The sequence below is a fragment of the Suricata suricatta genome, chromosome 15 (genome assembly GCF_006229205.1).
Source record: "Suricata suricatta isolate VVHF042 chromosome 15, meerkat_22Aug2017_6uvM2_HiC, whole genome shotgun sequence".
In the NCBI taxonomy this organism is placed as follows: Eukaryota; Metazoa; Chordata; class Mammalia; order Carnivora; family Herpestidae; genus Suricata; species Suricata suricatta.
Window position 1 is genome coordinate 22,244,699 of NC_043714.1, and position 21,410 is coordinate 22,266,108.

The 21,410-nt window shown below is 37.5% G+C and overlaps 1 protein-coding gene across 1 annotated transcript in view; it reads left to right on the forward strand.

Moving 5' to 3' along the window:
• LY96 (lymphocyte antigen 96) overlaps positions 1–20,479 on the forward strand; it is a 29,320-nt gene extending 8,841 nt beyond the window's left edge. Inside the window, exons 2-5 of the mRNA XM_029923830.1 lie at positions 4,211–4,300; positions 11,378–11,506; positions 19,139–19,191; positions 20,351–20,479. Coding sequence (XP_029779690.1) covers positions 4,211–4,300; positions 11,378–11,506; positions 19,139–19,191; positions 20,351–20,449 — 371 coding nt within the window. The 3' untranslated portion in view covers positions 20,450–20,479. The remainder of the gene's footprint in view (positions 1–4,210; positions 4,301–11,377; positions 11,507–19,138; positions 19,192–20,350) is intronic.
• Positions 20,480–21,410: the final 931 nt, after the last annotated feature.

The following is a 21,410-nucleotide window of genomic DNA, read 5'->3' on the forward strand; positions in this document are numbered from 1 at the left end:
TTTTTAGAGAAAAATTATTTTATGGTTTTTATTTATTTTTGAGAGGCAGAGAGAGACAGCATGAGCAGGGAGGGTCAGAGAGAGGGAGATACAGAATCTGAAGCAGGCTCCAGGCTCTGAGCTAGCTGTCAGCACAGAGCCTGACACGGGCCTCGAACCCAGGAACTGTGAGCTCATGACCTGGGCTGAATCCAGATGCTTAACCGACTGAGCCACCCAGGCACCCCTATTTTCTGTATTTGTATAATATTTTTAGATCTGTTTTACTGTGGTAGGAACATTTTGCATGAGATCTACCCTCCTAAATATTTTACGTGTACAGTACATTACTGTTGACTATAGGCACCGTGTCATAATAACGGCAGAGCTCTTTATGACTCTAACTTTATGCCTGTTGGGTAATAACTTCCCATCTCCTTCTCCCCTCAGCCCCTAGGAACTACTCTTCCACTCTTTGATTCTCTGAATTTGACTATTGTAGATATCTCATGTAAGTGGAACCATGCAGTATTTGTCCTTATATGACTAGCTTACTTCCCTCGGCATTGTGTTCCCAGGATTCATTCGTGTTGTAGCACGTTGCAAAATTTCCTTCTTTTTCTTAAGGCTGAGTAGTATTCCATTGTATGTATAGACCACATTTTTTTTTTTATCCATTCATCTATCTGTAGACCTTTTGGTTGCTTCCACATCTTGGCTATTGTGAATAGTGCTGCAGTGGACACCGGAGTGCAGATATCCCTTTGAGATCCTGTTTGAAGTTCTTTCAGATAGAATCATCTAGAAATGGGATTGCTGGATCATATGGTAGTTGTATTTTTAATATTGCATTCATTTTACATCATTTTGCATTCCCTCCAATGGTGTGCAAGTATTTCAGTTTCTCTATATCCTTGCCAACCCTTGCCTTTTGTTTTTTTTGATAGTAGCTCTCCTTACAAGTGTGAGGTGATATCTCATTGTGATTTTGGTTTGCATTACCCTGATACTTTGTGATATTGAACATTTTTTTATACACCTGTTGGCCAATTGCATGTCTTCTTTAGAGAAATACCTACTCAAGTCTTTAGCCCGTTTTTAAATCAGGTTATTAATTTTTTAATAATTCAATTATTATAATTCTTTATGTATTTGGGACATTAATCCCATATCAGCTCTGTGGTTTGCAAATATATTCCCCCATTCCATAGGTTTCCTTTTCACTTTGTTGAGTGCTATTCGGAAGCTTTTTTGTTTGATGTTTTTATTTATTATTTATTTATTTATTTATTTATTTATTTATTTATGTTTTTGCTGCTAGTACTTTTGGTGTCATATTTATAAAATCATTATCAATACCACTGTCTTGAAACTTTCCCTCTGTTTTCTTCTAGGATTTTTATAGTTTTGAATCTTTAAGTCTTTAGTCCATTTTGTGCTGATAAGGGTCCAATTTCATTTTTTTATTGAAAAGTTTTTACGTTTATTTTTTGAGAAATGGACACTGAGCTCTCAGCACAGAGCCTGATGTGGGACTTGAACTCATGAACTGCAAGATCATGATCTGAGCTGAAGTTGGACACTTAACCCACTGAGACATCCAGTTTCATTCTTCTGCATGTAGAAATTCAGCTGTCCCAGCACCATTTCTTCAAAGGACCATCTCTTCCCTATTGTGCATTTTTGGCACCCTGTCAAAGATCAGTTGACAATATATGCATGAATTTATTTTTGGGGCACTCTGTTTAGTTCCATTGGTCTCTATGTCTACCTTTATGCCAGTACCATACTGTTTTTATTACTGTAGCTTTTGTAATATAGTTTGAAATCAGGAAAGCTGATGCCTCCAGATTTGTTCCTCTTCCTCACAGTTAATTTGTCTATCTATGGGTTTTGTAGTTCAATATGAATTATATATATATATATTTTTTTTTTTTCCTGTTAAAAAATGCCATTGAGGGCCACCTGGGTGGCTCAGTTGGTTAAGCGTCTGACTTCAACTCTGGTCATGATCTTGTGCTTCATGAGTTCAAGGCCCACATCAGGCTTTACATGGACAGCTCAGAGCCTGGAACCTGCTTCAGATTCTGTGTCTCTGTTTCTCTCAGCCTACCCACCCCCACACACCTGTCTCTCTCTCTTGAAAATAACCATTAAAAAAATTTTTTTTATGCCATTGAGATTTTGATAGGGAATACATTGAATCTACAGATTTCTTTGGGTAATATGGACATTTTAAGAATATTAATTCTTCTAGGGTGCCTGGCTGGCTCAGTTGGTAGACATTATGACTCTTGATCTTGGGGTTGTAAGTTTAAGCCTTACATTGGATGTAGAGATTCCTTAGAAATAAAATCTTTTTTTAAAAAAGAAAGAATATAAATTCTTCCAATCAGTGAACACAGGATGTCTTTCCATTTATTTGTGCTTGTTTAATTTCTTTCATCAATGTTTTATTGTTTTCAGTATACAAGTCTTTACCCTCCTTTGTTTAATCCAAAGTATTTATTCCTTTTTTTGTGCTATTGTAAATGGGATTGTTTTCTTAATTTTTGTTCAGGTAGCTCATTGTTAGTATATAGAAATACAACTGATTTTTGTACATTGAGTTTGAATCCTGTAATTTTCCTGAATTTGTTGATTAGTTATAACAGTTTTCAGTGGAGTCTAAGATTTTCTACATATGAAATCATGTCTTGGGGCACCTGGCTGGCTCAGTCAGTGGAACATGTCAGTCTTGACTTTGGGGTTGTAGGTTTGAGCCCCATGTTGGGTGTAGAGATTACTTAAAAATAAAATCATTAAAAAAAAAGGGAATCATATCTGTATGCAAGAAGATACTTCTTCCTTTCTGATTTGGACGCCTTTTATTTATTTTTCTTGTCTAATTGATCTGACCAGGTCTATGGTGCTGTGTTAAGAGTGGGTATCCTTGCTTTGTTCCAGATTTTAGAAGAATAGCTTTCAGTTTTTCACCTCTGAGTGTAGTGTTAACTATGGGTTTTTCATGTATGGCCTTTATTATGCTGAAGCCATTTCCTCTAATCCTAGTTTGTTGAGAGTTTTTATCACAAAAGGGTGTTGAATTTTGTCAAATGCATTTTCTGCCTCTATTAAGATAATCATGTGATTTTTATCCTTCATTCTATTAATGTGGTATATTGCATTAACTGATTTTTGTGTGTTGAAACATCCTTGCATCCAAGAGATTGAATCCCACTTGGTCATGGTGTATGATCCTTTTAATTAGTTGTTGAATTTAGCTTGCTAGTAATTTGCTGAGAATTTTTGCATCTATATTCATTATAGATATTGGTCTGTAATTTTCTTGTAGTGTCTTTGTCTGGTTTAATATCAGGTAATGTTGGGCTCATAAAATAAGTTTGGAAATAGTCCCTTTCAATTTTGGGAAGAGTTTGAGGATTCGTATTAATTCTTATTTTCATGTTTGTTAGGGGGGCGCCTGGGTGGCTCTGTCAGTTAAGCATCCAACTCTTGGTTTCAGCTCAGGTCATGATCTCACTGTTTGTGAGTTTGAGCCCTGTAAGGGGCTCTGTGTTGCCAGTGTAGAGACTGCTTGGGATTCTTTCTTCTTCTCTCTGCACTTCCCCTACTTGCTCGCACTCTCACAAAATATCTAAATAAACTTAAAAAAATGTTAGCATTTCCCTGTGAAACCATCTGGTCTCAGGCTTTTCTTTGTTGGAAAATTTTTAATTACTTTTCAATCTCCATATTAGTTATAGGTCTGTTCAGACTTTCTAATTTGTCAGTCCTTTGGGTCTCCCCCTTGGAAAACTTGGATACAGGAAGCAACCACTTGCCTCCTGAGTGAAGCTGGAGGCCAGGGGACCTTTTCCTGATGGTGCTGTGCCAAGTGCAGGGTTTCTGGTAAAAGGACGTCCTCTACTGACTTCAGTGCATCTGATTTCACATTCTCCTGGTTCTCCTGGGATACAGGAAACTTTCAATTAGTTTCTGATTTCTCGTAAAGGGAATTTGTCCATGAGTTGTTGCTGAATTGGTATGTTTGTGAGGGGAAGAAAGGTCTTGGATTTCTTACTCTACCATCTTGCTGATGTCACTCCCCCAGGGAGGGAGATGTTTTTAACCACCCTTAATTTTTCTCATTACACAATTTTAATGGCATCTTTTTGGGAATGATATTCAGAATACTTACTGGAAATGATTTATAATAATTTATTGACATTATCTTTATTCTTCCATTTAGATAACATGAAAGTCCCTATCTCAATAGATATTAAACCCTGTCTAACAATGAAGGGAAGCCAAGGAAACTTGCATCTTTCCTTCGTTCCAAGTAAGTCCAATGTTTTGTTTTTGTACTTCAATAAAAAGGGTTCAAGAAGTATTAATGATAAATGATTGTGTTCCAAATGTACATGTATTTATTTTCTATCTCTATGTAACAAATTACCACAATTTTAGAACAGTACACACCTATTATCTTGCAGGTTTGTGTGTCAGTAGTGTGGGCATGGCTTAGTTGTGTCTGCTTTAGGATCTCCCACAAGGTTTCAGTTAAGGTGTCAGCCAGGACTGGAGTTTTTTCTAAATGCTCAAGTAGAGAAGAATCCACTTCTAGGCTCACGTGGTTGTTGACAGTGTTCACTTCTTGTCTGGCTGTTGGACAACACTCAGTTCCTTGCCATTTGGGCCTTTTCAGTATGGCTTCTTGCTTCATCAAAGCCAGCAAGAGGGACAGTCAGCTAACAAGATAGTCACAGTCTTATGTAGCCTAATCATGGAAATATCACTCTATGACATTTGCTGTATACTATTTGTTAGAAGCAAGCCACTAGACTAGCTCACACTCATGGGGGAGGGAATTACATGGAGGTAAAAATGGAAAAAATGTGACACTTCAAATAATCTAATAGATATATCCTTTGTCAACCATTAACTATTCAGCTCATGAGTAAAGTTGGGTTTCCACTAGTGAAAGATCTGTATATGAGCAAGCCACAACTTTTATACATATATATAAAGATGATCTTTCTAGAAAAAGCTATGATGATGAGATAAAAGAAGGCAATATTTTTTATTCTGTTTTGTGTCTTGTTTTTCCTCTCTATGATTTCATCTGTCCTCAGCTTTATAAAAACTAAGTTGGGTGATGGTGATAGCATCAGGGTGGATCTGAGTGTCTGTGAAAACACACAAAACTAAAACTTGCTTCCTTTCCTCCTAGTCCGCTCTGTTGTCTGTAAGCTTAGGATCCCAGGAAACTTGAGTTCTAATTATCATCATTATCATTATTGTTTTCATCATTGCCATCATTTACATCCTAACCTATATTTGGAGCTTACACTTTACAAAATGCTTTCACATAAATAAACTTAAACATTTCCCCCCTGATTTTAGATCTCAGTTTACAAGACAAAAGGTTGCTGAGAACCTAGAAATAATAGACAATAAACTTGTTTTATTTTTCCTGAATCTAATTGTTTCACCTGTATTTTGAAACTTTGTTTCCTCATTAAAAAATATCTCAAAATGCATAGTATATTTTAAGTAGTATGATAGGTATTGTGAATTCATTGATAAGTAAGACATTCTCTTGACCTCAAGAATCAGTGCAGTGGGAGAGAGAGAGAGATCTGTAGATAATATGGTATGGTAAGTGAAATATTAGAATTCAGGCTTCGTGGTAGCACAGAGAAAAGAATAATCAACTCTGTTCACTCCACTTTCTTGGACAAGGGTGAAAGAATAATCTAAGTTTTTACCTGGCTGGTGTTCTATAATTTCTTCCTCTTTTCTCAGGTTTTGTTTACTGCTTTAGTGGTGTGCTTTATCTACCACCCCCTCTGCCCACATTTGTCAGAAGTGATTATTTACATAACAAATGACCTTGTTTTCAACTGAACCTCTTGCCCTAACAAACAGGAAGCAGAATGAATCCTTCCAGGCTGAATTAATAATACAATACAGAGTCACTTGGTGTTCTCCGAAAAGCAGATACAAAAAAAGGAATTAGACATAGTAGAGATTTCTTAGGGGAAATTATGTGAAAAATAAAGTGAAGAGGAAGCCAGAGTAGGCACGGAGTGGATTCAGATTGAAATGCAGGTCTGATACCTTTGAAATGAGAGGGGAAAGGAAGGAGTATTTGGTAAGAGGGTCATCAGACCAAAATGCTTCCCTGAGATATTCTGAGCCAGGTAAATGGGGAGCCTTAAAGGAAAGATTGCCTGTCACATCACAGGTATCCTGTGACAGATAGGGGTAGTTTGGCTATAGTGTCCTTGTAGAGTCTGGTCCTTATAGGAGCATGTTTGGTCATGATAGGAGCTTCCGGTTTGGCTTCTGGATGACTTCTGAGATAGATCTGAAGGTGTAGCAGCTGAAGACTGTCTGCCAACTACCCTTCTCCCAGCAGGTTCTTTGGAAGGGAGGGTTGAGTACCTTGCCTCTGTGTCCACCACAAATGCCTTAATTGTTCACTAAATGTAACATTTATATAACATTATGTTAATTCAGCAACAAAAGAATTAGTCATATTTTAAAAATTGGATTAGTTGTATTTTGGGGGGTTGGTGTATATATTCTTTATATATTTTGCATATTAATCCCTTATTGAATATATCATTTGCAAACATCTTCTCCCATTCAGCAGATTGTCTTTTTGTTTTGTTGATGGTTTCCTTTGCCATGCAAAAGCTTTTTATTTTGATGTACTCTCAGTAGTTTCATTTTGCTTCTGTTTTCCTTGTCAAAGTAGACATATCTAGAAAAATGTTTCTATGACTGATGTTAAATACATTACTGCTTATTGTTTTCCAGGAATCTTATGGTTTCAGGTCTTACATTTAAGTATTTAACCCACTTTGAATTTAGTTTGTATGTAGTGTAAGAAAATGGCTCAGTTTCATTCTTTTGCATGTGGCTGTCCAGTTTCCCAATACAACTTGTTGAAGAGACTGTCTTTTTCCCATTGTATATTCTTGCCTCCTTTGTCATAGATTAATAGACCATAAAACTGTGGGTTTATTTTTGGGCTCTGTAGTTTGTTCCATTGATCTATGCGTCTATTTTTGTGCCATTACTATATTCTTTTAATTACTACACTGTTGTGGTATATCTTGCAATCTAGAACTATGATACATTTAGCTTCGTTCTTCTTTTTTAAGATTACTTTGGCTATTTGTAATCTTTTGTAGTTCTATACAAATTTTAGGATTATTTGTTGTAATTCTGTATAAAATGCTGTTAGTATTTTGATAAGGATTACATTAAGTCTATAGATTGCTTTGGGTAGTATAGACATTTTAACAATATTTGTTCTCCTAGTCCATGGGCATTGGAATGTTTTTCCATTTGTTTGTGTCATCTTCAGTTTCTTTCATCAATATTTTATAGTTTTCAGAGTATAGGTCTTTCATCTCCTTGGTTAAGTTTATTCCTAGGTATTTTATTCTTTTTGGTATAATTGTAAATGAGATTGTTTTCTTAATTTCTCTTTTTGCTATTTTATTATCAGTGTATACAAATGCAATGGATTTCTGTATATTAATTTTGTATCTTGCATCTTTACTAAACTCATTTATGAGTTCAAGAAATTTTTTGGTGGAATTGTTAGAGTTTTCTTTATATAGTATCATGTTAGCTGCAAATAGTGAAAGTTTTACCTCTTCCTTGCTAGTTTGGATGCCTTTTATTTGTTTATTTTTTGCTGTTGTCTGATTGGCTATAGTATGTTTCATAAAAATAGTAAGAGTAAACATTCTTGTCGTGTTCCTGATCTCAGAGGAAAAGCTCTCAGTTTTTCCCTATTGAATATGATCTTAGCCATGGATTTTTCACATATAGCCTTTATTATGTTGAGGTATATTCCCTCTAATTCTGTTTTGTTGAGTTTTTGTCATTTTGTTGAATTTTCAGATGTTGTACTTTGTCAAATGCTTTTTTGCATCGACTGGAATTGTCCTCCAGTTTTTATCCTTTCTCCTGTTAATGTGATGTATCATGTTGATTGATTTATGAATATTGAACCACTGCTGCATCCTGGAATAAATCCCACTTGATCATGGTAAATAGTTTTTTAAATATATTGCTGGATTTGGTTTGCTAATATTTTGTTAAGGATTTTTGCATCTGTGTTGATCAGACACCGGCCTGTAGTTCTCACTCTTATTATTATTATTTTTTTGGTAGTGTTTTTATCTGGTTTGGTATTGGAGTAGTACTGGCCTCATAGAATGAAGTGGAAGCTTTCCTTACTCTTCTATTTTTTTAAATAGTTTGAGAAGAATAGGTAATAACTTTTCTTTAAATGTTTGATACTATTTACCTGTGAAGCCATCTGGTCCTAGACTCTTGTTAGGAGTTTTTGATTAATGACTCAGTTTTATTGCTGATAATTGGTCTGTTCAAATTTTCTATTTCTCTCTGATTCAGCTTTGGAAGGTTATATGTTTCTAGGAATTTATCCATCCCTCTAGTTTATCTTATTTGTTGGCATATAATTTTTCATGATGTTCTCTTATAATCCTTTGTATTTCCATGGTGTTGGTTGTTATTTTTCCTGTTTCATTTCTGAGTTTATTTATTTAAGTGCCTCTTCTTCTTCTTCTTTTAAATCTCTGGCTAAAGGCTTATCAATTTTATTATTTTCAAAAACATTTTTTTTAATGTTTATTTAGTTTTGAGACAGAGAGAGACAGGGTATGAACAAGGGAAAGGCAGAGAGAGAGAGAGGGAGACACAGAATCTGAAACAGGCTCCAGGCACTGAGCTGTCAGCACAGAACCTGATGTGGGGCTCGAACCCACAAACTGTGAGATCATGACCCGAGCCAAAGTCGGACATTCAGCCAATTGAGCCATCCAGGCACCCCGGGTTTATCAATTTTATTAAGCCTTTTCAAAGAATCAGCTCCTGATTTCATTGATTATTTAGTCATACTTTTTATAATGCTTTACAATTATGACCTGAGTTTCCCTAGGATGCATTAGAATGTCTGTATAATGTTTGGGGCCATATTCATAGAAATCAACCTTATTTTTATGGGCCTATAGCTAATTAAATTCAATAAGATTTATAAGAACTTGAACCAAAAATAGGTTGGGGATGGAAATTACTTATTTTGAGATTCTATAGCTTTGCTAATGAATTATTTGTATACTATAACTGATTGGTAAAAAATAATAAAGCTGGACTTTAAGCCTCCTTCAAAGTTACATCTGAAAGTCCTTGGAGTTGTCTTAGCTGAGCTCAACAACAACAACAACAACAACAACAAAACTGAGTCTTTTTGTTTCCACATGTTTCTGGTCTCTCACTCTGATACCCACAATGGTGTCCCTGGCCTACTGAGCCATACAAGTGGTTCCTCATTTTGATCATTTTTCATGTACCTAACGTGACCACAGTGATGTCCAAGGGCAAAAAGCTTCTCAAGATGTAAACTGTTGAGATATCAAAGCAGCACTTCCTTTCTTGGAAAGACTGAAGACTGGAATCCTGCCGTGTTCCATGCAGAAATAAAAAAAGTTTCATTGTCCTGTGTCACCACTGGTGGCACTGCAGTACTGCCATATACCCAGGTCTCAAGGAATTCCCTATGAAAACATCTCTTCAACTTCTACACACATCCCTGTGCAGGACACAGTTCATGGAGTAGACCATGGAACCACTGTTTGAAACAGACCCTATGATGTTCTTTTCCACACTTTACCCTAAAAATAGAGAAGTGGAGACAAATTAGGAAGTTGGTGGTACTTTAGGCTCAGAGTAATGAGTGCCGGCATTAAGAGACTGGTGATGGGGAAAAAAGAGGCTATTGAGATTTACCCGGGTTGGGGATTCTAGTGCCTATATGGTGGTGAAGGCAATTTTTGGATCTGTTGGGTGAGATAATGAACAACATTTGAAGACAGATATTGAATGCATATGTGGGACAGGTGCTTAGGAGAAAAGTTGAGACTAACGATGATGATTTGGGAATTATCACCTTATGTGGCACTTAAAGCCAAGGGGAGTGTGCAAAGTGAAAATTGAGACATGAGGATACAACCCTAAGAAAGAGAAGTCAGTGAGGAGAAGGAGTCAGAGAGGTTGGAAGACAACTGGGAGAGAATGGTAGCACCAATGCTGAAGAAAGGAGTTTTGAGGAAGGAGCTGGCATGTCTGTTAAATATACCAAATTCAGGTTAAAGATGGAAAATTTTTCTTTCGATTATGGCTACAATGAGTCATGGTGACTTTATTAGGAAAATATTTTCAATGAGGTAGTGGTTTAAATAAATTTTTTAAGGTACTCTTTACATCCAATGTGGGGCTTGAACTCATCCCCCCAAGATCAAGAGGCACATATTCTACTGATTGAGCCAGCCTGGAGCCCATAATAATTGTTTTTATCATAAAAAAGATGGTACATATTTTCCAGTTGGGCCAACTGAATAATGTAGAAGAGTTGAGCAAAATGCAGTGTTTACTGGAATTTTCCATGTTAAATATTAATAGGGAAACCATGAGAAAACAAGATAACTTTTACATATAATTTTTAATCAAAAGGCTCAGTTTTATTCTCCAAGAAATCTTTCATCAAAACTCCTAAGGGGTGCCTAGGTGGCTCAGTTGGTTAAGTGCTCAACTCTTTGTTTTGAGAGAGAGACAAAGAGTGTGAGTGGGGGAGGGGCAGAGAGAGAGAAAAAGATAGAAAATCCCAAGCAGGCTCTCCACTGTCAATGCAGAGCCCAATGCTGGGCTCAGACTCAGGAAACCATGAGATCATCACCTGAGCCCAAGTCAAGAGTCAGACACTCAACTGACTGAGCCACCCAGACGCCCCTCCAACTCTTGATTTTGGCTCAGGTCATGATCTCATGTCTCATGAGATTGAGTCCCACACTGGGGCTTTGTGCTGACAGCATAGAGCCTGCTTGGGATTCTCTCTCTCCTTTTCTCTCTGCCGCTCTCCCACTCATGCTTGCTCTCTCTTTCTAAATAAACACTAAAAAAAACCCCAACCTCCTAAAATGTGGGCATGAGTTGATCATCCTCATTTCCCTTCCTTTCCCTTTCCTTTTTCTTGAACTTCCTAGCAGAACTGGGACTAGAAATGGAAGTTTTACATGCACACTTGATAGTTTTCTCAAAAACATAGGTTCCTCTATTTTCAGGCCTAGTGCACATAATTTTCACTGTGGAATATTCCTTTGGATTACAGTCTGTTAATTCCCCTCTCTGAGCTTTAGTGTTCTCATCTGTAGCACAAGGATAGCAATACTCATGTGGCAAGTTGTCGTGATGATTACATGAAGTAATGTAGAAAAAGTAAAGGACATATTCTAAGTGTACAACACATGTTAATTATTATTTATAAGATAATCTACTATTTGAAGGACTAATGTGATTTATTTTTCTTTTTAAGGAAGAGATATTAGAAAATTATATTTCAATCTCTATTTATCCATAAACCTCATGAATTTGCCAATGCGCAAAGAAGTTATTTGCCGAGGATCTGATGATGTTTATTCTTTTTGCAGAGCTCTGAAGGGAGGTAAGCGTTTGATTCATATTAGTTTCAAAATAGAATAGTTTGTGAGAATGTTCTGAATATTAAGTATACTTAAAAAGTGAAGTTTCTTTTCTAATCATTTTTTCATCCACAGTTTTAACTTTTAGCAGCATAAACAACATTTTGTAGTTGCTGAATTATTATTAAGATGGCACTTATTTGAGTGTGTTTCAAAGTATTCTGAAATTTTACCTTGTTCAGTTACATTTGTATGTTTACCCTTGGTTATCGATCCCTCTTTCGAAACATCACACTTACTATTTTTTATAGAAACTCAATAAAGCACAGCCAAGGGAATGAGCTTGGTGGAACCAGCAGGAAAAGAAAAAAAGGATTTTAAAAAATTTTATTAAAAAAAAGAAACTCACTTGATCTTTTTTACAGTGGTTTCCTCAATGTCTTCCCCTGCTTTTTTTCCTACCCTGATAATATTCACAGAAACAGAATATTTCAAAGTTGAAGGCCTTAAAGTTCACTTACTGGAAATCAAGTAATTTTTTCTTAATAATTTTTAAACTAGTATTTTAAATGTTTATAAATATTATACTGTCACATTACCAGAAATTGGAAAGCATAAATAATAAACAAAGTCACAGAATCGTATTTCCAAAAACATTTTGGAGTATTTCCTTCTGATTTTTCAATGTATGTACATTGTTTATATATGCTACACTATAATAGTTTCCTTTTCTTTTTTTATTTAAATATTTTATTTTTAAGTAATCTCTATACCCAATGTGGGGCTTGAATTTATAATCCAGAGATCAAGAGTTGCATGCTCTACTGACTGAGCCAGCCAGGTGTCCCAATAATTTTCTTTTTATTTATTTATTTATTTTTTAGTCATATTTTATTTGAGAGAGGGATGGGGCAGAGGGAGAGAGAGAAAGAAACTCAAACAGCACTCAGCTTAGCACTCAGCACAGAGCCTGATGCAGGGCTCCATCCCACAACACCAGGATCATGACTTGAGCCAAAATCAAGAGTCAGATGCTTAACCAACTGACCCATCTAGGCACCCCAATAATTTTCATTTTAAAAGTTAATGTATTTAATTTTTTGACTAGAAAATTCATGTGGTTCAAAAATTGAAGTATAAACCTTAAATAGTGAAACATCTCCCTTAGTGGGTATGCTTTGGTTTATTTAACCATTCTCCTATTGGACATTTACTTCCCTTCTGGTATTTTTACTATTATAAATAACACTGTAATAACTATATCTCTGTATATAATTTTTCCATATTTTAGATTTGAATATGTTTGCAGGGGGTTACATATAACTGCCAGGGAACTATCCAAGCTTAAGTGGGTTGACTGTATGTGTGGTTTTGTTTACATCAGGCCAAATCACTTTTTTAAAGGATGTACCATTTATGCATTATATCAACTTCAATGTGCATGTATTTTAATCTCAGCTCTTGTTACTAGTGGGCATTATCATTTAAAAAAAGTTTTAAAACAACTGTTGGGTTTAAAAAATTGTTTTATTAACATTTAAAAATTACTATCGTTGGGGCGCCTGGGTGACTCAGTCAGTTAAGGGTCCCACTTCGGCTCAGGTCATGATCTCACAGTTCCTGGGTTTGAGCCCCACATCGGACTCTGTGCTGACAGCTAGCTCAGAGCCTGGAGCCTGTCTTCGGATTCTGTGCCTCCCTCTCTCCGACCCTCCCCTGCTCACACTGTCTCTCTCTCTCTCTCTCAAAAATAAATAAAACATTTAAAAAATTACTATTCCATTTGCATATTTTCCTATACAATTAGTTACCATTAACATGTGCCCTCCCTTGTTTAAAAAAAGATTTTAGGTAGTTTACATGAATATATTAAATTTAGCAACATAGCATAAATTAGATGTAAATGGGACCAAAAAAATGGAAAATAAGGGCTGGTAATGAATGGGAGTAGCATAAAAATTCATAACAGGTTTATACCGGCTCTGACATGGACATCAGTTTGATTACACGTATCCTAGCATTCACTAAGAAAATTGTTTCTATGTACATCAGTATTTTTGCTATGCAAGTGAAACTTCAAGATATGGCTTCCAGTCGACATCTCTCCACAGCTCTGACTCCTCTGCCACCCCCAAGCCATATGCAAATAATGGAGTTGGCATTGCTTGTATGTCTCGGCTCAAAGTTGGAAAGACCTGAGCCTCTGTTCCAGCTTTTCCATCTACCAGAAATTGACCTCGTGTGTTTTATTTAGGCTCTATCAGCCTCCTTTTCCTCATCTATAAAATGGGAACAGTGAAAACTATTGTACATGATTTTAAGGATATAATTAGAAAATGTATATAAAAAAGGTTAGTGCAGGACTTAGAGTAAGAATTCAAGAATTATAGTTGTTAGGTAATAAATATTCATATGGGTGTTAGGAGTCCTTTTGTTTCTGATTTTACAGTCCTGGCATTTTTACAAGTGAGGGAACTGATGCCCGCAGTGGTTCAGTAATGTGACCTTGGCCATCTGGAGAGCTAGTAACAGAGTAGCCTCATAACTCTTAAGTCCCACTCTTCCTCTGTACCATGCTTTCTCTTTGGAAAACAAAACAAAACAAAACCCTTTTGGCAGATTACTTTTTTTTTTTAAGCAACTGTTTCACAATCCCACCTAATCTCTGATAGATTATGTTGACATTTTATCTGAATTTCAAAGTTTCACTTTCTTGAGATCTAAAATGTGTCAGACTCAACCCAGTCTGCTGGTTTTTCCCTCCCTCCTGCATTTCCTTCCACAAACATCTGTTGAACCTAATTTGAGCAAGTCATGATTTGGGCTCTGGAATCCAAGGTTGAATGATAGGGTCCTTCCTCAGAAGGTCTTTCTTTCTGGGAAACACAGTCATGGGAACAAAAATTAAAATGTCTTAAATGCTGATAGAATTATATGCTCCTAGTTTAACTAGATAGTTCTTAATTGACTATGACGGAACTCGGATGAGGTTTCAGAGAATATTTTAATAAAGTCTTGAATCTGAGAACATCAGAGAGGAAGAGGAAGGACATTCCTTAGAGAAGAAACAGCATATGCAAACCCATCTAGCCATGAAGGAATATGGTTTATTTGGAGAATAGTTTTTTGTAGCTGGAGCAGAATGGGCTGTGGGGATTGCTGGAGATGAGCCTAGGAAAGGGGGCAGGAGCGAGCACGTAAGTCATGCACAAAATATTGGCTTGCATCTTGTCATCAGTGGGTAGGGATGACCCACTGAGATTTTCAGTTTTGCAGATAACCAGTGTCCATATGGAAGGAGGTGGGGGTTGGCTGAGGTAGGAAGCTGGGGTGGAAGGAAGTGCAGCCAGGAGACTGTATGAGAGACCACAGGCCTGAACAAAGATGGTGGCCTGGGAACAGAAGTGGGGTGAAGAAAGAGGGCCTATTTGGAGACAGAACTGGCAAGACATTCTGATTGACTTGATGTGGCGGGCGGAGTTTAGGTAAAATCGAAGGGGTGGTGGAAGTCCAAGTGGGATTAGTGGAAGTGGCATTGTATGAAATGATGTGTGCAGAAGGGGCAGATTTGTAAAGAGAAAGCAGTGAGTTCTGGATTAGGCATATTGAGCTCAAGGTAATTTTGGAACATTCAAATAAACACGTCCATCTGGTAGCTGAGTATATGGGCTCAGAGCTCAGGACATTCTGATTTAAGAAGCACTGATGCTATCAAGAGACCTTTGGAAATTTGGGAATCAAATTAGTAAGTACCATACGAAACTACTTTAAAAATAGTTTTCCTTTTGGTATTTGTTACAAAAGTCATGTATTTTTAGGGTATAATATTTAGAAAATATGGCAAGCAAAAATAAAATAAAAATTATCCACAGTATTACCACATCTTACACACACACACACACACACACACACACACACACACACACACCTTTGTTTCTTTTAAAAACATATTTGAAAATACATAACACATTTGAGAATAGAACAGGTAGCTCATGGAGGTTATTACATGGAAGTTGCAAAACCCTTGAGGGTCACTCATGGGACAGTGGGCCTTTGGGAAGGAAAGAGGCCTAATTTATCTTCTCTGCCCCAAAGTGAGGCATGAAGCACCTGGCAGCACATGGGAGGGGGGACCTTGTCAGGCAGCCTGTTAGGGCCACGCTTTGCATAAGTGCCCCACTCATGGAGCAGCCCCCGGGTCTCCTTGAGCTTCTATACTCACCTTTCACTGGAGCCAAGGGAACATTCCCTTGGATCTTTCCATGCCTGGGGGTGGGGATGGAGGTACCTTCTCTTCTTTCAAATGTCTGGAGTCAGGCTGGTACTAGTTTTCTCTGGTCTGCTTGAGGTACCTTTGGGGGATGAGCCACCAAATACAAACTGTATAATTCCAGTGATGCTGCCTCAGAGTTAAAAGCTCTGATATTTGTATTTAAAACTGTCATTGTGTGGGGCACCTGAGTGGCTCTGTTGAGTGTCAGACTCTTGATTTTGGCTCAGGTCATGATATCACGGTTCATGAGTTCAAGCCCCACATCCGGCTCCGTAGTTGTCAATCTCCTGAGCCTGCTTGGGATTCTCTCTCTCTCCCTTTCTCTCTGTCCCTCATCCACTCACACCCTCTTTCTCTCTCAAAATAAATAAATTAACTTAAGAAATAAATAAAGCTGTCATTGTGCAATATAAAGATGAATGGTAATTTAAAATTTTGTTTTACTTCAAATGAGATTAATAGCAAATAAAAAACTATCATGGCTAGTCTACAGAGAGACTGTAGAGGAAAAGAAAAAGCTTTATATTTCAGTACTTTTCATAGGCTATCTGTGCCTTTTGAATAAGGGGGCCCCCATTTTCATTTTGCACTGGTGGTGTAAAGTATATAGCTGACCCTGAAGCCAGGTACTCAGGGACCAGGTACGAGCAGTTGGAGATTCAGAAGTGACCAAAGCAAAGCCCTGTCCTCATGGAGCTTATGAACTAGTAAACAAGATCATTGCTAAGTCATGAAATAAGACAAAAACAAAGTAAGATTCAGTTTATGGTAAGTGCTCTCAAAGAGAGCAGCAGGCTAATGAGATAGACCAAAATGGGGGAGAGCGCCTGAGCTGGTGGTCACGGGGGACATTTACCTCCTCTTCTCTTCACCACTGTCACCTCCTCCTGACCTCTAACTGGTCTCCCTGACTCTTAGTGCCACCCTTAAATCCATCTGTGATAATGGTCATGTGACCCACCTTTCTAAATAAAATCTGATCCTTTCACACTCTTGGAGGTTCTTTTATTGCCTCTATTCTCTTAAATGTGGGACCTGAGCCCATTTATGCTTACTTCTTAGCATAAGATGTAGTTCTTAGAACGCCTGCTTCTTCTTTGCTTTAATAACACTGAGCCTCTTTCAGGTGTATGCATTAGTCATACTGATTTTCACTTTCCTGCCTTTGCTCCTTTTTTTCCTGCCACCTGGAAAATCCGTCTCCTTCCTTCCCATCCTTTATGACAATTCAACCCACTTCCTTTCTTTTCTAGATTCCCTTCCCACTGGCATCTTTGAATAATAGTAATTATCATATCAATGATAATATTAATGACATTGTTATTCAAAGATGCTATGGAAAGAGGGTCTAGAAAGGAGAAGGAATAACATTTAATGATATAATAACTTAGATTTTAATGTTAGTAACATTAAAAAATTTTTTTTAATGTTTTATTTATTTTTGAGACAGAAAAGAGACAGAGCATGAGCGGGGAGGGGAAGAGAGAGAGGGAGACAGAATCTGAAGCAGGCTCCAGGCTCTGAGCTAGCTGTTAGCACAGAGCCCGACATGGGTCTTGAACCATAAGATCATGACCTGAGTGAAGCCAGACGCTTAACGGACTGAGCCACCCAGGCGCCCCAATGTTAGTAACATTTAATAGTGCTACATTCCAGGCATTTTTCTGAGCACTAACATGTATTTATTCATATAGCCTTCATGATCTTCCTATGAGGTAGGTGTTATTATCCATTGCCATTTTACTGAAGCACGAAGAAGTGAAGTGATTTGCCCAAGGCAAGTAGATGAGCTAGGATTCAGATCCAGAACTATGACTCTTACCAAAAATGCTCAATCCTTAATCCTTACTGGATCTTTTCACTGCATTGTATTTGGAATGCCTTCTCTGCTTGCCTATTTCCCCAGTAGACTTTAACCCTTTGAGGGAAGGGACAGCATATACTAGGCCTGTCTCCTCAGTCCCTGCTATATAGTAGCTTCCATAGATACCTGTTGAACTATTACATTTGAATTGGATTGACCTTGAATGAAAAACCAGAATATCATGAAGATACAATCACTTTACTAAGCTCAAGAACTAACATCTCAGTGTGCTAACAGCCCTTAATAAGAAGTGAGATGATTCATTTTCAGAAATACCAAATAAAAGCTATGCTGTCTAGTTAACAGTAGGTTTACAAGCTATTGGAAATATGTACAAACTCTTCCCCACCACACAATGGAGTCCTAAACCCTTAGACACTTCACTTCCTGGTTCTTCTTCCCCTCTTCATTTCCTGGGCTTATTTTTCATGGGCTTTGCAATGAGCATGTGCCAATGAACTGAAGTCTCTGCATCACCTCAAGGAATATACATTTGTTCCAGTCAGACTACTTTTTGGCCATATAGGGGCATAGGCAACTTCCAGGTAAGGCTGTAACCTGTAGTACTCAGCCAATGAGGAACCAGGGGAGGGACTTGCATGCTGGGAGATAAACTGTCAGCTGTGACTGCCCGCAGTGTGCCTGTCCATCAGACACCTGCTCTTGCAGGAACATTGATTAAAGCCTCGCTTCACTGTGCTCTAGGTCTCCGTGTCCCTTCTTTGATTGGGGCAGTGGGATTATTTCTCCCACTCAGAAGCAAATAGATGATTTTTTATGAATATAGAAGTATGCATGCAGGCATAATCTATTCATTTGCTATTAAGGATTATTTTTAACTCGTTGGGAGAACAAGAACGATTATAGTTTGTATTTGACTATTTATATTACTTTAAAAGATATTTTTGGCCACTACTGCTTTTGTTAGAGATTCAAAACATTCCTACTTTCCTATCCTTAACCTGTAAATTCAATCCTTTGGTGTTTCTGAGTAGGAGAGTGGAGTATGTTTTTTCCTGCACTTCTGACTCTGTGTCCACAACTTCTTTGGGGCCAGGTCCATGGCTGTGCATTTCAACAGTGACTGTTTAGGCCTCTCAGTGGTGGGATTAGAAGGAGATTTGGTATCCTGGTTGCCTCCCAACTTTCTTCTCCACCTTTATAAAAATCTATTTTACCCTGTTGAAGGAGCAGCAGTATTAAATATGCATATATGTAATTTGGGATGAAGCATATTAGCACTAGCTTATTCATTCATTCATTCACTATTGAGACAAGTAGGCTTTAAAGTTTTGTATCCCCCAAGGGATGAAATATAGGCTGATACTGAGAGATGCTTGGGGTGGTCAGGAAGCCATAAGAGACTCATAACTGGGGTAGAAAGCTCATTACTTCTCTACAATTTGCTTGGGACTACTTCTGATAGTAGCAGCATAAAAGGTGCACTCCATACTACATTAAAAAAAATCACCTAATGATGACCAATGTAATTTTTCATATTTTGTATTTTGTTTGTAGAGACTGTGAACACAGCAGTCAGCTTCTCCTTTCGGGGAATACGATTTTCTAAGGTATTGTTCAAGAGTCATTTTTTGTACTTTCTTAATCTTTTGCAGTAACAGATGTGTTAAGAATTTGACACAAGCCATTCACAACTTCAAAAATAACTATTCAACATTAAGGTGCTTAAGATTTTGTTTTTTGCTTTTATTTAGTTTGGGAGGGTTTGCTATTTCTTCTTTCTGTAGAATATGGAAATATAGAAACCCAAAAGAAAGCTCTTTTTCACTTCATTTTTTCCCTCTAACATCCATGGCTAAAAGTAATACAAATGCTCATAACTGATATGCTTAATATCTTTGGGTAAAAGCACTGTACAACCGCTGTGTATAACTCAGTAACTGCCTCCATGAATAGTAATGATGTAATTTTAGATATTTGCGTTAGATGCCTGGCAGTGAAATTTTGTATATGTTTCACTTTGGGTGACTTAAATATTTAAAGTTTATTTTTTGAGAGAAAGAAAGAACTGTGAGAAGGGGAGGGGCAGAGAGAGAGAGAGAGAGAGAGAGAGAGAAAATGCAAAGCAGGCGCCGCACTGTCAGCCCAGAGCCTGATGCGAGGCTCGGAAGCTTAACAGACTGAGCCACCCAGGCACCCCTTGGTTGACCTTTTAAAATAGTCATTTAAATGCGTATTTCCTACCTATTTTTTTTTAAAAAAGATATTGAATGATTGAAAAATCTTACAGACTAGGGGCACCTGAGTGGCTCAGTCTGTTAAGCATCTGACTTCGGCTCAGGTCATGATCTCATAATTTGTGAGTTTGAGCCTCGCGTCGGGCTCTGTGCTGACAGCTTGGAGCCTGGAGCCTGTTTCCGATTCTGTGTCTCCCTCTCTCTGCTCCTTCCCTGCTCATGATCTGTCTCTCTTTGTTTCAAAAAAACCCCCAAAACATTTAGAAAAAATTAAAATTAAAAAAAAAAGAAAATCTCAGACTAGTTTCCAAAAAACTGTTAAAAAATATCCCCTTATAATTGGGAAATAAATAGGTTTATGCTCATTGAATTCAAAAGGCATACAAAATTTCATCTCACTAGGAAACTGAGATAATGATAACCAATTTAATTTAAATCACTTCCTCCTACTAAGACAAAATTCTTATAAAAGTCTTACAAAATAGAGGCATCTAACATTTTATTTACTTGTATTTCTTATTCCTCATTTTAGGGAGAATACAGATGTGTTGCAGAAGCCATCGCTGGAAATACTGAAGAAATGCTCTTTTGTTTGAATTTTACCATCCTACATGACCCTAATTTCAATTAGAATAAATAGAGTATATTTTTGTTTTCTAAAGGTCTTATTGCTCACTTAAATTTTTACCCCCACGGTGTATTAGTGTGCTAGGGCTGCCATAACACAGCAGCACAGACTGTGCTGGCCCGAATAATTAGAAATTTGTTTTCTCACAGTTCTGGAGGCTAGAAATCAAAATGTGGATGGGTTTGGTTCCTTCTAGGGCCTCTCGCTTTAGCTTGTAGATGGCTGCCTTTCCTGTGTCTTTGCATGGCCTTCCCCCCGTGGGTCCTCATATCTTCTTATAAGGACACAAGTCATGCAGTCAAGCCCAGTTATGCTCACCTAGCACCTAGTACCAAGCACAGTAACTGGGCTTGGATTTGCTCTGAATCCATATTTGTTGAATGGATAAATAAACATTCTTGTAAAATATTCAAACAATACATAACTATAGAAAACAAAATATTCACACAATCATTTGACTGATATTTATTGAGAACCTGTCATATATCAGGCCCTGTTCTAATTGCTGGGGGTACAGCATTTAACCCCCCACCCCCAAAAGCCCTGCCCTTATGGAGCTTATGTTTTGTTGGGATGAGATTGACAAGTAAATGGTAGACTACTATAGAAGCAAAAGGCTATGTGAGTGCTATGAAGAAAATAAAACAAGGAAGCAGAGCAGATGATGATGGTGGCAGTTTAAAATGGGGTGGTCAGGAAGAGCTTCACTGAGAAGATAGTATTTGAAAGGGTTGAGGGAGCAAGCCATGTGGCTTGCTGGGGGTAAAGGCATTGGTGTTAAGGCCCTGGGGTCAGAGAGTGTCTGGTATGTTGATGAAGAACTGAGAGCTGTTTAGGAGAGATGCAGACAGGGAGGTATGTATGTGCATGGGGGTTAGGGAGGCACATGCTGAAGAATTTGATAGGCCATAGGTCATTATTAGGACTTTGGCTGTTTCTCTGAATGAGATGGAGATTTTTATGT